At 40.3% G+C, this 16,777-nt stretch overlaps 1 protein-coding gene across 1 annotated transcript; it reads left to right on the top strand.

Moving 5' to 3' along the window:
• The first annotated feature begins 465 nt into the window (after nt 1–465).
• On the top strand, nt 466–14,949 carry mtmr6 (myotubularin related protein 6). The gene is made up of 15 exons (XM_037756730.1): nt 466–687; nt 5,231–5,362; nt 7,277–7,439; nt 7,535–7,692; nt 9,216–9,344; nt 10,933–11,067; nt 11,216–11,348; nt 11,498–11,607; nt 11,925–12,050; nt 12,174–12,223; nt 12,867–12,960; nt 13,083–13,189; nt 13,703–13,837; nt 13,942–14,068; nt 14,288–14,949. The coding sequence occupies exons 1-15, from the start codon at nt 664–666 to the stop codon at nt 14,642–14,644; spliced, it is 1,980 nt and encodes a 659-aa protein (XP_037612658.1). The 5' UTR covers nt 466–663; the 3' UTR covers nt 14,645–14,949.
• Nucleotides 14,950–16,777: the final 1,828 nt, after the last annotated feature.

The following is a 16,777-nucleotide window of genomic DNA, read 5'->3' as shown; positions in this document are numbered from 1 at the left end:
AGATAGTTAGATAGATAGATAGATAGATAGATAGATAGATAAATAGATAGATAGTAACTTTATTGATCCTGAGGGAAATTCAAGTTTCCAGCATCACAGTTCCATAGTGCAAAACATGTTAGTAAAAAGGCAGTAAAAAAGTTAGTAGTGCAAAGTACAAAGTACAAAAAAATATACCAGATATAAAAATACAAGGAGATGAAGTAAAACTGTTAAAACTGAATATAGTGCAGGGTAACAGCTGTGATACACGACTATTAAAAAAAGTAAATATAGTGCAGAAGAGACTGTTAAAAATGAGGATAGTGCATTATTATCTATTATACTATTATATATTATGCATACATTGTGTACTTTACCAAGAAGTGAAGTTGTGCTTAATCAAAACACAATTTATAGAGTGGTATACATTTTATTGTCTAAAATACCTGAAGTCGTGCTTTTACTTTGAAAAGCATGCAACGTGAAGTGTTGACGTGAATGCCCGGATCTTTACGCGGATGGAGGAGTAAAAATAATTGACAATAAACATATATCCAACAAAGTACAGGCGGTTTTGTGCAGCAGTTTGAGCAGCCAACACATTACCAATGATACAGTTATCAGCGGGAGGCGTCGTGTGAAGCTTCTGCAGCCTGCTGACAGCTGTCTGGACTCGGTGAAATGGAGCACATCCGAACACCAAAGGTAAGCTAACATTTCTAGCTCGTTTTGCAAATGGATGGGATACAGTCTGCAAGCTCGGCCTCTTCTTGTGGGAATAAATGTAATGATCTAGTGTGATCACGTTAACCATAGATTCATTTTTTAAACTGTTTGTGGGTATAATAGCATGAGGACTAGCAGGTGTCGCCAGCAGCAGCTTGGAAGTGTCAGACGTGACGAGCATCAATGAGCTGTTTGTTTGTTAGCTGGGCTTCACTTACTACAATGCACGCCCTATTATTGCATTAAGCATGATATGGCACATTGACATAGAGTCATCACACATAATGTTATTGACCTGGATGTCTGTTCACACCCAGGTTGATCACTATTATAAGACTCCTTTATTTATATATATATATAGTTTCACCTTTTTTTTAAACATCTGGACAGGTATCCTAAACCCAGCCAACATCTGTATGTGGGGCCCATTTGGGTAGTAAATGGGCTGAAAAATGGGCCCTATATGGGATTGTCCATTGGTTCCATAATGGCCCCATGCCAATTGCCCTAGTGGGTTTCATGCAGGAGTACACTGGGTGTTATGTGGGCCCAATCTGGGCAACATAAACCAAAACCCATCTCGGCCCCAGGTTTAAAGGGACTGTTTGTAACTTTCAGAAATGCTTGTTAACAGTGACACTTGTGGCCGTTAAGTCAATGAAAGTCAGCTCGCGCTTGCTCGCTCTACATAGACATGAACGAGCATCGCTCAAAACAGTGAGGCGACACACATCAGCTAAAACCCACAATATCACTCTATATTTCACCTTCTTGGCAGTAATGTTAGCTGACCAGACGAAGGTCTCTCCATGAACATGATTTAGATCTGGTCCTAGTGTTGGCTTTTCCTGCCTCAGCCTCCAGACCAGGAACAGGGGAGACACCGGCACCCGGTCGGAGACGATAACGTTTCTCTCTAGGGAGCCCCGTCACTTCACAAGACACGGAAAGCCTCTGTTGGTCTGGAGGAGCTGCAGCATTTATTTCTGCCCAAACGTCCACTGTACATTCACTAAATATTCTCAGAGCTGCTAACTCTTCTGCAGTGTGTAGTGTGCGCGCATGAGTACAGCAGAGACTCCGACCCTGGAGACCAAAGCTACGGTCTCCCCCGTGTCTTCTGGCCGTGGTCGGGGGGCTGGGGCAGGAAGAGTTGACACTGTTTTGCAAGACGGGCTTCACTAGATATAACTTTGCGGTTTTGGTGCTTCCGTGTAGTTTGTGTTAGAGTCTTGTCTGAACAGCGTAGCCACAAGCGAGCGCGCATGGGAAACCGACCCGGTAGATTTATACATGTAAAAGTTACAAACAGTCCCTTTAAGTTCTATCTGGGAACTACATGGGGACTACATGGCCTGAAATATGGATTGTAAGTGGGTTTGTCCACAGTTTCCATGTTGGCCCCCATGCACTAATTTCCCAGTAGTGACCCACCTAGAACCCACTTGGGTAGCCCACATGGGCTGACCTACTTAGTTGATCCAAGTGGGCCCCAGATAAGATGCCCATTTTGGGCCCATACCCACTTGGTACCCAGTTTCCCCCCAGCATAACCCATGTGGGGCCCACATAACCATGTTGGCTGGGAACATGCAACCAAAACAACCAAGGGGTTGGTATTTTTCCAAAATTGAGGAATGCTGTTGACTGGCCAAACCAAACCACCTGACTCCCAAATCACTTACTGAAGCCCAGACAGACAGAAGGCAATAAAAGCTTTCAAACAAACTGAAGATCAATGTAGTGTACAGGCCTTGCGGAGCATCCCTTGAAAAGATACCAAGTGGATTGTGATGTCTATATGGGTTGGATACTTCAGACAGTGATTGATTGTTCAAAGTTCATGTATTGTCATTCTACAACACCAGGGTTTCACAACAAAATGCAAGTGGTAGCCCCTTTTATGTTACACACACAAAAATGGTGCCGTACGGAGGAGGATTTGCAGCCAGATTTTAAATATGCTGAATTTTTTACGATAAATAAATAAGCAAATTATGTTTTGGCCCATAAAGTTGAGGGGTTATAGGGATGCACCGATACCAGATCGGATATCAGGCCGATACTGACTCAAATAGCTGGATCGGATAAGATAAGATAAGATATTCTTTTAATAGTCCCGCAGTGGGGAAATTTGCAGTGTACAGCAGCAAAGGGGATAGTGCAAAAAACAAGATGCATCAGCTAACACAGTAAAAAAAGAGCTAAACAAAGTGTAACAAAATATGAACCATTTAAATAGAAGGAAGTATTAAAAAAAAGGAGCAGTATATACAGTATTGACAATAAACAGACTATTAACAAAATTGCACAAGTGGAAAATGATATTGCACAGTGAGAATTACACCTGAGTAGTACTGATAGACAGTTGGTGTACAGTAAAGTGCAGTTCGATATTCAGTTCAGTTAATAAAGTTCAGATATCGGTGACAATTCAATTCTACGTTTACATTGTATACTAGAATTTTTATTCAGTTAATTTTGAAGATTTTTTTTTACCAAGTTCCTTTTGTACGATTTATTATTTTAATAATAAATAACAATTTACTAAATTTGTATCCAAGTATTATTTGTTACATTTTGTTTTACAAAGTTAAGAAAGAAAGGTTTAAGTCATGCTTGATGTTGCCTTACACATAAAAGTATCCTATTTCAATATCCTATTATTTCATATCATATTAAAGTATTGGATTGGTACTTGGTATCGGCTGATAACCAAAGCCCAGGTATCGCTATCAGTGCATAGTTCTGTATTAAGGGCTACAGTTAATACACTGTTCAGCCAGTCTGGAGATGCATACCTTCAGATTAAAGCTGAGACTGACAGCACTTTACGTTCATAATCATTGTTTACTTCAAATCCAGAATGTTGGAATACATAGGCAAGTAGTAGTATAGTTTCTCTTGGCTCAAACGTATCCTACATAAGCCTCTGTAGCTCACAGTGTGAGCTACATGCTTCAGGCCCACACTTAATATAATCTAGTATGTGTAATATTGTGCAATTGTGAGGGTGTGTATGAAACGTGATCTTTCTTCATCACGTTAGGGAGCAGCGTGACCTAATTGTCGAGGCTCCAGGATAGTACTACAATTACAGTGCACACGATTCTTTGATAACATAATAGCCTATAGAATAAAGGGAATGCTGGGTGGGTGCGATTGCTTGCAGACTGGGTGTGGCCCTACTGTCTCAAGTGTTCTCGGTTGTTTGCTTAAATAAAACAGCCGAGAAAGGCTTTATTGCTTTCCCAGGAAAGCAAACATACGTTTTCATTCGGCGTTTCATTTGGTTCAGAAATAGTCAGTTCAATAATCAGTTGACGCTACACTTGTGAAAAAGAAAGTGTGCAATGTGGTGAATATTGTATTTAAGGTACTTTGAAGCATAGATTACATTGCATTGCTAGTTTAAAAATGTAAACATCATCAACTTGAGACTAACTCGCTCATTCACTCACACACGCACCTAACTTCTGTGTATGACAGAGCTGTGTCCAGCTGGTTGCTGGAACACAGAGATAGGCTCATTTATCTGAGAACGGCAGGAGAACGGAAACAAAGGAGAGGATGTCTGAGTCAACAAGAGAACCGCTAATATGATGAATCATGGATTTGGACTGTTTTGCTGCTGTCGCTGCTAACTGTCGAAATAACCCTTCTGCTTTGACCACAGAGTGTATGTCACTAGTAAAGATCAGCATGTTTTTCTTCTTTTTACATAAGGATAAATCTTATTCTAATGGATTTTAGTGCTAGAAAGGGATTTAAGAGGAATGCAAAACATGTATTTTAAACTTCCATTATTACAAATGGCACAAAGTCCATCAACAGTAAGCCTGTCATGTTGGGAAAGACCTTGTGAAGGCCTGTGATATGTATTTGGTGATACTGAAAAAGTGTAATGTGCATTATACATTAATGAAGAAGTACATCCTGGACTGGAGGTTTTCTGCCAAACCTTATTTAATGGGGTTATGAATGGGCTTTCTGACCACTAGAGGTATTAAAACATGTTTGTTACGGCTAGTAGTGGACCACGACCTTCTTCCTATGTCAAAATGTGTGACTTGAGTAAATGTTTTACTGCGAGCAGAGTGGGGCAAGAGTTTGGGGCACTGCAAAGCTACTCATCAGCAGTATATGAGAATACATTTTGAGTAACCGGGAAGAAACCAGATGGTTCATGCACATTGACTTCACATTCGTCACATTCTTCAGTCAATACCTTAATTAGACTTTCTTTCCATATCCAGAAATCATTTGTGACTCGCGTTTTAATGGAGCTGGCAGCTGAAAGGTAGGCCCAGGTGGTCGGGATTAGGTGGCGTGCCAGCTGGAGCCAGTGCCAACTGCCACTTACAGTAATTTTCTGTCAGCAAGATCCCAGCTTTCTTCTTTTCAGGATATCCTATATACTGTATATATATACAGTACAGTATATATCTTTACACCCAGCTGAAGATGTTTAAGAACCTTGAACTGCTGATTAATGTTATTACTGGTTTGTGTGTGTTCGCAGGTGGAGCAGGTGCGACTGTTGGATCGCTTCAGCAACAAATCCACAAATGGCACACTGTACCTCACAGCTACACATCTCATCTTTGTGGAGAGCAGCTCCAACAACTCAGCGTCTGCCGCACAGGAGATCTGGGTGAGTTTAGTTTCGGTGGAAACTGCAATGTTTTCTGGTAATTCAATAAATAAGTTGTCTTTATGAAATAGCGCCCGTTTTTCTATACTCCTGTGTGAATGAAATACTTGACAAATGAAAAGCACTGAGTATTTTTTTTTTCATTTTAAGAGCTTGAATGCAAAATGAACAAGTAAGTGAAATTATTGAGAGAAAATAAATACTGTAAATATTGACCTAGCTTATATCGCAATAGAAAAGATATATATACGTTAGACATTTTTATATATTTCTGACCATATATATTGTCATATTGCCCAGCCCTACCTTGGTTATTACAGTTAGGCTAACCATGCTGAATGTTGTTTACCACATTAGTGCAGGATTAGGTGCAGAAAGGGACGACATCTATAGTGCTTTCTCCCGTGGGTAACTACTCCATGTGCTCCAGAATTATCACCTGATGGTGCCAATTTGCTAAAAATCAGACGTGGGATGGTACAATTATAACCACAGTTGGTAATTGAGGATCGTCATTTGACAATATGGACTTGCTTATAGCCTATTAATTAACTCTGGTGTGCACTAATATATGCACTCCCACACTGCAGGCCGTCTCATGCAGTGTAATGTTGCCAGTAGCTTATCGCAAAATCAGTGCTGCTGCTGCTGCTGTCAGAAACTCGCGTCTTTTGCTCTGAATTTGCAGCCAATTTTAAAAAGCGATTTCAGCGTGACCACCACGAGGAAGTCTGTCACCGGATGAGAGTGTGTGCGTGCATTGGTGCTGTGTTGGGCAAAAGGAGAGAATATGCAAGCTTGTGTTTGGTAAGAGGAAGTAGTGTAAGGTATCCGGTGAGGCTTCTATGCGAGCATGTGAAGGGTGTGTTTTCTGCCTCCACCTCCACCTCCAGTGTGAGAACTGGGTTATTGATGTCCGGCTGCAACAGTCAGTAGGGCATCCTGATTTGTTGATGGTCGCCTTTTGTTAATGTTGGTAATTGCAACACAATTGCTGTGTTGGGGTACGCATGGAAGAAATACTACACTATGCTGTATCCTGTTATATGATGGAGTGAAAACAGAACTCTCAGTATTTAGATAGCCACATTTGCTGGTCTGCATTTTGGAAAGGTTGACGTGGTTTAAAATGCTTTGTGGAGCAGATCCCGGGCCACGACCTCCTCCCCACCATCCTTCCTGCTTTATGTGCTGGGAAAAGGAAATATATTCCAACTGTACACTGTGTGTTTTTGTGTATTTGGTCCTGTATGTGTGAGGTGTAGGTTCCTTTTAAGCATGTGCCAGCTACATTTGTGGAGGCAATTTAGAACCAGTCTGTTGGTCAGAGAGAGAGTTTGTTACAATGTCATTGTGTCTTATAAAATATTAAACAGCTGTTGTCTCAACAGCTGGTGAGATCAGTATATTGTGTGTGTGCGTGTGCGTGTGCGTGTGCGTGCGTGCGTGCGTGCGTGTTTCACTGGTCATTACCAATGCTGATGAATGTGCATCTTAATGATCTCCCATGGTTGGAATCCCTGTGGAATTCCAAATGCCCTCATTGAATATGGTGATTTGCCCTTCATGCCCTCTGTACTTTACGGCATTAAAGCAATTCATGATGAAGTGGCAATGTGGAGCAAACTGCAAGCTTTTTTTGCAACTTCCCTCTGTTCAAAATACCCGTTCTTGCACATCCTTTCAATATTCCAAATTTGTATTTATTCCTCATTCTTATTTACTTCACAGATCAGATTCAAATGCTACAGTAGACATGAAGGCTTCCTCTAGTGGGCCCATTTTTACAAAGACTCTATTTTATACAGTATACTCCTGTAATTGTTGAATAATTCATATGTATTTTTTTCTTCGAACATAAGTAAGTAAATAAATAGAAACTAACAACTCCTTTACTTCTCCCCTCCTCTGCAGATTTTGCATCACCATATAGCGTCTGTGGAGAAGCTCTCCCTGACCACCACAGGCTGCCCTCTGGTCATCCAGTGTCGCAACTTCCGGCTTGTTCATTTTGTGGTACAGAGAGAAAGAGATTGCCACGACATTTACAGCTCGCTACTGCGTCTCCTACGGCCTGGTGGGTTTCCAGTTTGTCTTGTCTAAGATCTGTGTTTTTATCTGTCTGTGTTTTTGTTAAGGCTCTTTTCTATGATCTCCTTCTCCTTTGTGCAGTATCCTACGAGGAGCTCTATGCGTTCTCCTACAACCCCAAACAGAACGACCAACAGAGAGAGGAGGGATGGCAAATCATCGACCTCGGGGCGGAGTTTGAGAGGATGGGCGTCCCCTGCGACCAATGGCAGCTCACAAACGTCAACAGAGACTACAAGGTAGATAGTTGGCTGTATCTTGTAAAGTGTTTTTCATCTGAAGTGCCAAACACTGTTGGTGGGAATTCCTCAGAGGGGGATCTTTTGGCAATTTCTGGTGCTTCTTTTGTTACATCTGATGCTGCAGTCATAACTGCTTCTTTTGTGTGCTCAGAAGGAGAGGAACAAGCACATAGTCTCTACCATAGACTGTATATAAAGATGGATGGACATGACAGCTCCCCAAAAGTGAAGCCAAAACATCTGGATCGCCCCCTGGTGGCTGGCTGCAGTACAGATCATAAAGCCGGCCTCCGCCATGTTAGCGGATGGGACATGGGCCAAGCTAAAAAGTCAAAGTACCCGTCAAATACATTTTTCCCCAAAGATGGTTTCCGTAAATTTAGGTAGTTTTTATCATGCTGATGTACTGTATGTTCAAGTGTTAATTTTTCAGAGAAGTTTGGTTTTAATTAGTTATTTGATGCTATAAAAGGGGGTGGACGTCATGATTGGCAACCGTGAGTCTCTCTCACTGACAAGCTGCAGCCGTGATTGGTTCAGGTAGGAGACCTCGTTACCGCGGCTCCACTGCCCATTTATCCTGTATCTGGGATATTTTGGCTTCACTTCTGTACAGTGGGAGGAAGCGGAGACGTGTCATCCATCTTTATATACAGTCAATGGTCTTTACAGTTTCATCGTATGTCTTGTTAAGCTTCACAGCCAGCCCAAGATGTGGTTAAATCTGCAGTAGGCCAGACTTTTATGTAATAATACACCTTTTTTTTTATTAGCCTAACATCCTCCCAAATTTACGGTAGGACAAAATGGATAAACACCATAGATCATGTCAACGGGTTTTGTAACTGGAAGGATATATTGTCCATTTACAGAACATGATGACGTAAAAGACAAAAAAAAAATGCTCCCAAATAGGTAGTCAGCAAGCACTCTGCCCAGTTAAAGCTGGACTTGCTGACTGATGTTGAACCTTGACACCGTCTCTGTGTGCCATAAAAAAATCCAAGGAGTAGGCAGTTTGTTGATGTCACATAATAGTCCTTTTTCACAGCACATATTTTGACTTGTCATACCAGGAAAAGCACAGACGGACCTAATAACATTAATTGTCCAGGCTTGCCTGCTCAAACATGAGGCAAGGCATCTCTATGTTGTAATAAACTGGCTATAACTCAGGGTGTGGTGCTATTTTAGGGAATCTGTTAATACTGTAACCACCTGGAAAAACCAGCTAGACATTACCAAACATTATGAAAGCATTATGCACATATGTCCAGAAGAGGGCGCTGGAGCTTCACTGTTAGCTCCAACTCTAGTATGACAGACAAGCAGAGCTTCAATCCAGTCAATACTTTTTTATGGTAGAATCCTCTATTGTTTTGAACTATTGACTACTGGATTTGGTTGTCAGCACCATGATTCACAGTTCATAGTAATACTAATACTTGTGCTCACAAACCAGGAAACGCCTGCCAATATCATTTGTGTCTTGTGTGCGTGTTTTGTGTTTGGTTTTCCAGGTGTGTGAGACATATCCACGGGACCTGTATGTTCCCATCACAGCCAGTAAGCCTATCATTGTGGGGAGTTCCAAGTTCAGAAGCAAAGGACGCTTTCCTGTACTCACATACTTCTACCAAGAAAAGAAGGTAACTGTCATAACATAATCATAATCTCTCTCTCTCTCTCTCTCTCTCTCTCTCTCTTTCTCTCTCTCTCTCTCTCCCTCTCTCTCTCTCTCTCTCTCTCTCTCTCTGGGTGTCCAACATGCAAATAATTGTCCTCTGCGTACATTGATATTTTGTGTACAGATGGAAATTTTGATCTTTCATTGATGGTAGATGAAAAGTCAGAGAATCACCAAAATTATTAGCAATCACTGTCTTGAGCCCATGACATTTCAGGGAAATCGGGATAGTAGTTGTTCTAAAATATCAACGGGACTGACATCGCTGTCATTGGACCCTACTAAACAAAAGCTCAGTAAAACACATTTTACAGCACTGTAGGTGCATGAAAAATGTATAATCAACACAATCTATGTATACCTACTCACACAAATGTATTTTGTAATTAAAATGGAAGGAACAACACACACACTGCTGAAACAATTTATTTAAGATTCCTGATTTTCTAGTAAAACAAATCTGAGTATAGAGCAGGTGTCCCACACACCGTTTTTCTATTTCGCTTACTTTTTTTTTCATGTGTCAATGTGGACAAACCTGATTCTCAGCAAAGATTTGGCAAATGAACTGCATTCAATCAATGCATGCTTGGCACAGTGACTTCATCTGGAGTGGTTACGGAATGTAAAAACCACAAAACGGCTTAGTCATTATCAATTATCCATTAAGGATTGGAAAGCTGAAAAACAATACTGCTGTTTTCTGTCCATGATCCACACCAAATAGTAAAATGACAAATAGATTAAATTTGAAATTTGAACTCGTTGTCAGTTTGATAAAGATTAAATAATTGTTATGCTTTGGCAGAGTCATGGGAGCTGTAGTTGTGAAATTATAGTTCAATCAGACATGCCCACTTTATGATAATCACATGCAGTTTTGGGCAAAAACCATGCAGTCTTTTGAATGGGTTATTTTCACCTATTCAAAAATGGTGTATTTGAATATTTCTGCATACTGGGGTCCATAAACAGTTTTGGAATTGCATAATATGGGTATGACTGTAAAGCTGAGACTCTTGTGGATCCAATGAGCCCAATTGTATTAATGTGTGATGATGTTAGTCCCCAAAGTAGCCATTTCATTGTATTGAGACCATTTTTGAAAATTTGACCTCACTGTATAAAATGACAGGCAACATGTGCAACTTGGTGCATTAAAAATATTTACACTGGAATTTTAAATCCTGTTAATTTTGAAGATGTTTTACCAAGTTGCACAATTTATTGTTTTAGTCATAAATAACAATTCAGTAAATGTGTATCTATGTATTTATTTGTTACATTTTGTTTTATAAAGTTAGGAAAGCAATGTTTAAGTCAAGCCTGATGATGCCTTACACATAAAAGAAAGCCTTATTAAAAAAAGCTTATTAATTAAACACTGGTATTGGTATTGGACGATAATCAAAGCCAAGGTATTGTCGGATCGTTGCATCCCTAATAATTACACCTATCATTAATGGTTAAATGTTCCAGTTTTAGCTGATGATCTATCATTAGTACTTTGTGTCCTTATTGTGATAACTGTACTCTGTTCACCCTGACAGGCAGCAGTGTGTCGATGCAGTCAGCCTCTCTCTGGGTTCAGTGCACGATGCTTAGAGGATGAGAGCATGCTGCAGGCCATCAGCAAGGCCAATCACAACAGCCGATTCGTCTACGTCATGGATACTAGGCCAAAGGTAACAGCCAATCAAAAAACCTTCTTTTGAAATGATTTAAATGTGCTGTATGTATAACTGGATTCAACACTACATAACAACAGTTTGAAAACAGAGTAGATTTGCAATTATTTCGTTTTTTTTTACGTGTTTGTTTTCTGTCCTGCAGTTGAACGCGCTGGCCAATCGAGCAGCAGGTAAAGGCTACGAGAACGAGGACAACTACTCCAACATCCGATTCCAGTTTGTTGGCATTGAAAACATCCACGTCATGAGGGCCAGCCTGCAGAAATTGCTAGAAGGTTAAACACATGTTGCTAAACACACACATATAAAAAATGTCATTGCATTTTTTGCAGATTATAAAGGGCACTTTTATGATTATTCAAACAAAGTAGTCAGTAAATAGTTCATCTGAAATGACTCTGTGTCTTATGTATGTGTCTCTCAGTGATTGGGACTCGGTCTCTGTCCATGAGTGACCACCTGGTTGGCCTTGAGAGCTGTGGCTGGCTGCGACACATCAAGGCTGTTGTAGACGCAGCTATCTTTCTCGCCAAGGTAAAAGAAAAAGTCCCTTTCCTGCTCCTTGATTTTAGTTGCACATTAACATTGTTTTCATTCCGGATATTTAAGTGATTCTCTGAAAGTAGGATGTAGCATATTCCTTAAGTTTAAATCAACAATTATGATATATCATCTCTTCCTTCTTTAAATCTTGAAGGTCCATCTAGAGACCTAAACCTCACTGCTCATCACTATCACCATCTCCAGTAGTCCATCATAGACTGTGACTGTCAAGGACTGCTTTATTCCTTTTTTCTTTTCTTTTTTTAATGCCACAATCCTCTGCTGTCTGTCTTCACTCTTGACCTCAGGCGGTGACAGTGGAAGGAGCCAGTGTTTTGGTTCATTGTTCAGACGGATGGGACAGAACAGCCCAGGTCTGCTCACTGGGGTCGCTGCTTATGGACCCTTACTACCGCACCATCAAGGGCTTCATGGTACCAACCACAAACACACAGTTTGGAACTAGTGAAAAGAAGAAATACAGAGCTGATAAGAATATGAACATACTCTTCTGCTAGTTACTTCAAACTTGCTCTTTCCTCACACTTGTCTTCTAGGTATTGATAGAGAAAGACTGGATCTCCTTTGGACACAAGTTTGCTGACAGGTGAGGTTTCAACTGGATGAAATAAGCCTAAAGATTTAGTCACTGTTGGGTTCTGCTCTCTATTTCATAGTTATATATATTATATTGTATGCCTATATTACTAGATATATGTACTACATAATATATATATACCATTTATACTACTTAGGTAATTATTTAATAGTATATGTACTTCATATATAACATATACCATATGTACTACATATATACTATTTATACTACTTAGTTAGTTCTTTAATAGTTATATTACTATACTGTATATAGATATAGATATACTGTATACTACATATGCCATTTAAATAAATTAACTAGTTCTTTAATAGTTATATTACTAGATATATGAACTACATATGTATACACCATTTATACTACTTTGTTAGTTCTTTAATATTATATATGTTACATATGTACCATATGTACTACATATATACCAACTAATTAAGTAGTATAAATGGTATATATGTACTGCATGTATAGCATTTATACTTATTACTTAGTTAATTAATAGTTATATTACTAGATATATGTACTACATATATACCATTTATACTACTGAGTTAGTTCTTTAATAGTTATATCTCTAGATATATGTACACATGTGTACCATTTATACGACTTAGTTCTTGAATTGTGTACCCTTTAGGTGTGACCAGTTGGACGGGGATCCAAAGGAAGTGTCTCCTATCTTCACTCAGTTCCTGGAGTGTGTCTGGCAGCTGACTGAGCAGTTCCCACAGGTGTGTGTGTGTGTGTGGGAGTGTGGGAGCCACGCAACACCTGCATCATATTAACACAGACGTACGTGTCTAATGTGCAGTGTGATTATTGTATTTATTTAACGATAACCCTCTCCGTATAGGCTTTTGAGTTCAGCGAGTGGTTCCTGCTGCAGATCCATGAACACGTCCACTCCTGTCAATATGGAAACTTCCTCGGCAACAATCAGAGACAGAGAGAGGACTTGCAGTGAGTCCAACACACACACACACACACCCACGTTTGTGTCGCTTCTATTGCACAGACTATGACGTAAAGCATAATGCTCTCTATACTCCACATTGATATTCAGATGCCTCTCTGTTTGTTTAAACCTTAATTTTCCTGGGCAACGTCCTTGTGTTGTATCAGGCTGAAACAAAACACAATTGAGGATTGTAATTTGAATAGTTCTGACAAATACACCACGCATGCAACAGACACACCCTGTCTGTATTTATTCAGTACAATAATTTCCCAGAAAAGGTTGCAAGCAATGCTTTCAATCACTTATACTGACTGTATATATCACTGCACTGGAAGCATGAATGAAATCAATAAAACATGAAACGTGTTCTCTTTAATAGAACACATAGAGACACTTGTGACAATACTGTGTGTGAAAGCATGATCAATCTTTCAAAACCTAAACAATCAACTCATCGGACTGTGTTTAAATGTATGTGTTATGTGTTTTCTCAAACTGCTGTTTTATTTTTCCAGGCTGAGAGAGCGGACCCACTCACTGTGGGCATTTCTAATGAGCGAAAAACAGAACTACTTGAATCCGTTCTACAGCCTTGCGTACTCCGAAGCACACCCTGTGCTGGAGCCTTCCACTCTGCCCTACCATTTCAAGTCAGTATAGCCTTTCCCTGCTGTTGTTACATATTTAACGTGCCATTCTTCAATTCTCCCTGTCATTCCACAAGGCATCTTAAAGTATGTTTCTTGTTTCCAAGGTTCTGGAGGAATATGTACCACCAGTTTGATCGGTCTATGCACCCACGTCAGTCTATTCTCAAAACCGTTCTAACTCTGAGAGAGAACGGCCGCAAGGCAGAGAGCACATTGCGAGCACTGGAGAATGTGAGTTGACACACACTATTTCTCTCTATAGAGCTTATATACACGTTTTGAATATTCAAACTGATAACTGATAATATTAACCTTAAATATGCCATCATATTCAGAGCATGACGATCAAAAGGTGAAAAGTAAATGGCTGCATTTACATAGTGCCTTTTCTGAATTCTTGAATGAAAACGTCTTTCCTCTGTGTCGCCTCGTCCCTCCCTCTCTGTCCAGCGGCTCCACCAGCTCGGCGTGACCCCCGTCGTGAACTCTGACCCCCCTGCACCTCCTCCCACCAGAGATCAGCGCTCCAACTCCAACGCCATCCCGCCACGTCCCGACTCCCTCATTCTGGGGGCGCCCATCAACCACAAAGAAGTGCAGCGACAGGAGGAGGAGGACGAGCAGGAGGAGATGGGCGAGGAGGCCACGGAGAGCATCGACACGGAGCGGACAGTGGAGGGCAGCAGCGGCACCGAGAGCAGGAAGCAGAGCTACGGAGAGCTGGAAGGGACATACAACAGCGAGTTAGCCAAAGAGGAGCCAGCTGTTGTGAGCCTGGAGTTTGGAGTGGCACGCATGACCTGCTGAGACCAAACAGGGGGGGATTGTGGGATACTGAGGGACAGACGCGACTGAGTGAGAGGGCTTACTGGAAGTGTGTGCGTGTCAAGGGGGGAAGCCGTCTTTCTGTATGTGATAACATGATTACGCAATGGTCCTGAATGGGCCGAGTGAATGAAGTTGTATGTGTGTATAGTCTAAATCAATGGAAAGCGTCATTATTATGTCATATACTGCACCTATAGAAAAAAAAAGCTTGTTTTTTTATGAATGTTGGAAAAGCACTATAGAGAATTAATGAATAGAATGAGAATAAATTCATCCAAAAGAAATAGTGAGTCTTCTAGTTTGTTCAGCTATTTATATATAATCCATTTTCAACATATGGCCTTGATATTTTCAAATCACTTTTTTGGCACCAGCAATATTTAATCTCATCTAAAGGCTTGAATCCAGCTTAATCTGAATGTTTGTGACCTGAGCTGATTTTGCTCCAATGTGACAAAACATCAAATTGTACATCAGTGAAGATAATCCCGCATTGGAAACTACGCTGAATCAAAATTCGGCTGCACTACTAACTGCGTCGGACTAAACGCTGATCATTTATTTAACTATTACTGTGACAACGGACAAATGGACTGTGAGGTCCAGACCCTGAAGAGGTTCAGCTGTTGAACCGTCGCCCTCATTGATCATTTAATCCTATTTTACATCTCACATTGATGAGATAATCTGATTTAGTAATGTGCATTGATCCCAAAATCCTATTGGTTGTCTCCGTCTGCCTTGTCAATGACTGATTATTTATGACAGCTGACCCTGATCACGGTTCACTGTCACAGACACACTGGGACATGGTGTAAGCTCAATGAGTCTGCGTGTATAAGAAGTGACAAATACTGGACTCTTTTTAAAGGGGAATTTTACTAAAGTTGACTAAAGTCATATTTTAGGAAAACAAAGTCCAAGATTTTTCTTTAATTTAATTAGTTCTGAAGCTTAACAAAAATGCAATATTGCACTCTCTGTGTTGCTTGGCATCACTGGCTAGAAGTTAGGTGCTAATACTTTGTTAAAATAGTTTTTATAATATTTATATATGCATAAAATATTACTGTAAGTAACAGTAAAACAGAATTTATAGGATTAAGGTAAAGTAGTTGTCGTCACATTTTGGAGCAGGGGATAACACCCTTATTTTCACTGGCTAAGGTTTACCGCCCTGGGGGATGTGGCATGTTAATTTAGGCCTGAAGTTCATATTTATTTTTGAGCCAGACTGTGTGTTTTGGCTCAGCTTTTATTAAAGACCATATTAATGTGTTAATTCCAGACCGAGGTTGTAACTTTGCTTGTCAGAGCTCAGAAAGGATTTGATCTTCATTGGATTGGATTTACTGTACAAGCAAACATCTCCTTCAATCAGACTTCTGCAAGAAGACGAGATGTAAAACCTGTAATATGTCAGCATACATAGAGTGAATGTGTGTGTCTCTGCAAATTCTGCATCATCTACATATAGTTTATTTTTGCAGCGCTTTGCATAGCACACAAGGAAACAAGGCATAACTTCACAACACCAGAGACTCCACCCTGTGTGCTTGTAAATACTTCATGGAAATTGTGCAAGCAGCGCTGGCAGTGAACTAGATCCTTCTGACACACCACTCTCTTCACCATCCTCACATAAATAGAGTTTTGTGCTTACACACACACAGCAATCAGACAAAGGGGCTGTTAGCCTCAGCCAAATCAATGTCTATGAGCAGCTACAACTTGCAATAAATAGACTGACAGTGCAGTGCAGTGTGATGTGATGTGTGTACCCTCTGTGTCAGCTTTCTCCAAAGCTCCTTACTCTTTACAATCAGAGGAAAAAGGGAGCAAGAATTGGCGCACAGAGTACACACACATGAATGAAGAATAGGGTTTTTAGCAACCTTAAATTCACGTTTCATTCATATTTTTCCTCTCTCTTGTTCTCTCACAAGGTTTCTCCAACCTCTTATTTTTCTATTTCATTTTGCATAGCAGTTAGTATGCCATATTAATGCTCTGAATGGCATATAGAGAACCTTTTTAGTGACACATGCTCTCTTTTTGGAATGTTGACAAAGCGCTAAGTCAGGTTAATGCACCTCTAACACTATGTCACTA

Source organism: Sebastes umbrosus, chromosome 21 (assembly GCF_015220745.1).
Source record: "Sebastes umbrosus isolate fSebUmb1 chromosome 21, fSebUmb1.pri, whole genome shotgun sequence".
Classification (NCBI taxonomy): Eukaryota; Metazoa; Chordata; class Actinopteri; order Perciformes; family Sebastidae; genus Sebastes; species Sebastes umbrosus.
Note: the sequence above shows the minus strand (reverse complement) of the source record. Positions and strands in the feature narration are given on the sequence as shown.

What these genes read in the sequence shown, in the direction of transcription:
- mtmr6 (XM_037756730.1), top strand. Translation starts at nt 664, where the DNA reads ATGGAGCACATCCGAACACCAAAG. An exon ending in ACTGCGTCTCCTACGGCCTG is followed by an intron (nt 7,440 to 7,534) that starts GTGGGTTTCCAG and finishes TCCTTTGTGCAG; the next exon opens with TATCCTACGAGGAGCTCTAT. An exon ending in GCACCATCAAGGGCTTCATG is followed by an intron (nt 12,051 to 12,173) that starts GTACCAACCACA and finishes CTTGTCTTCTAG; the next exon opens with GTATTGATAGAGAAAGACTG.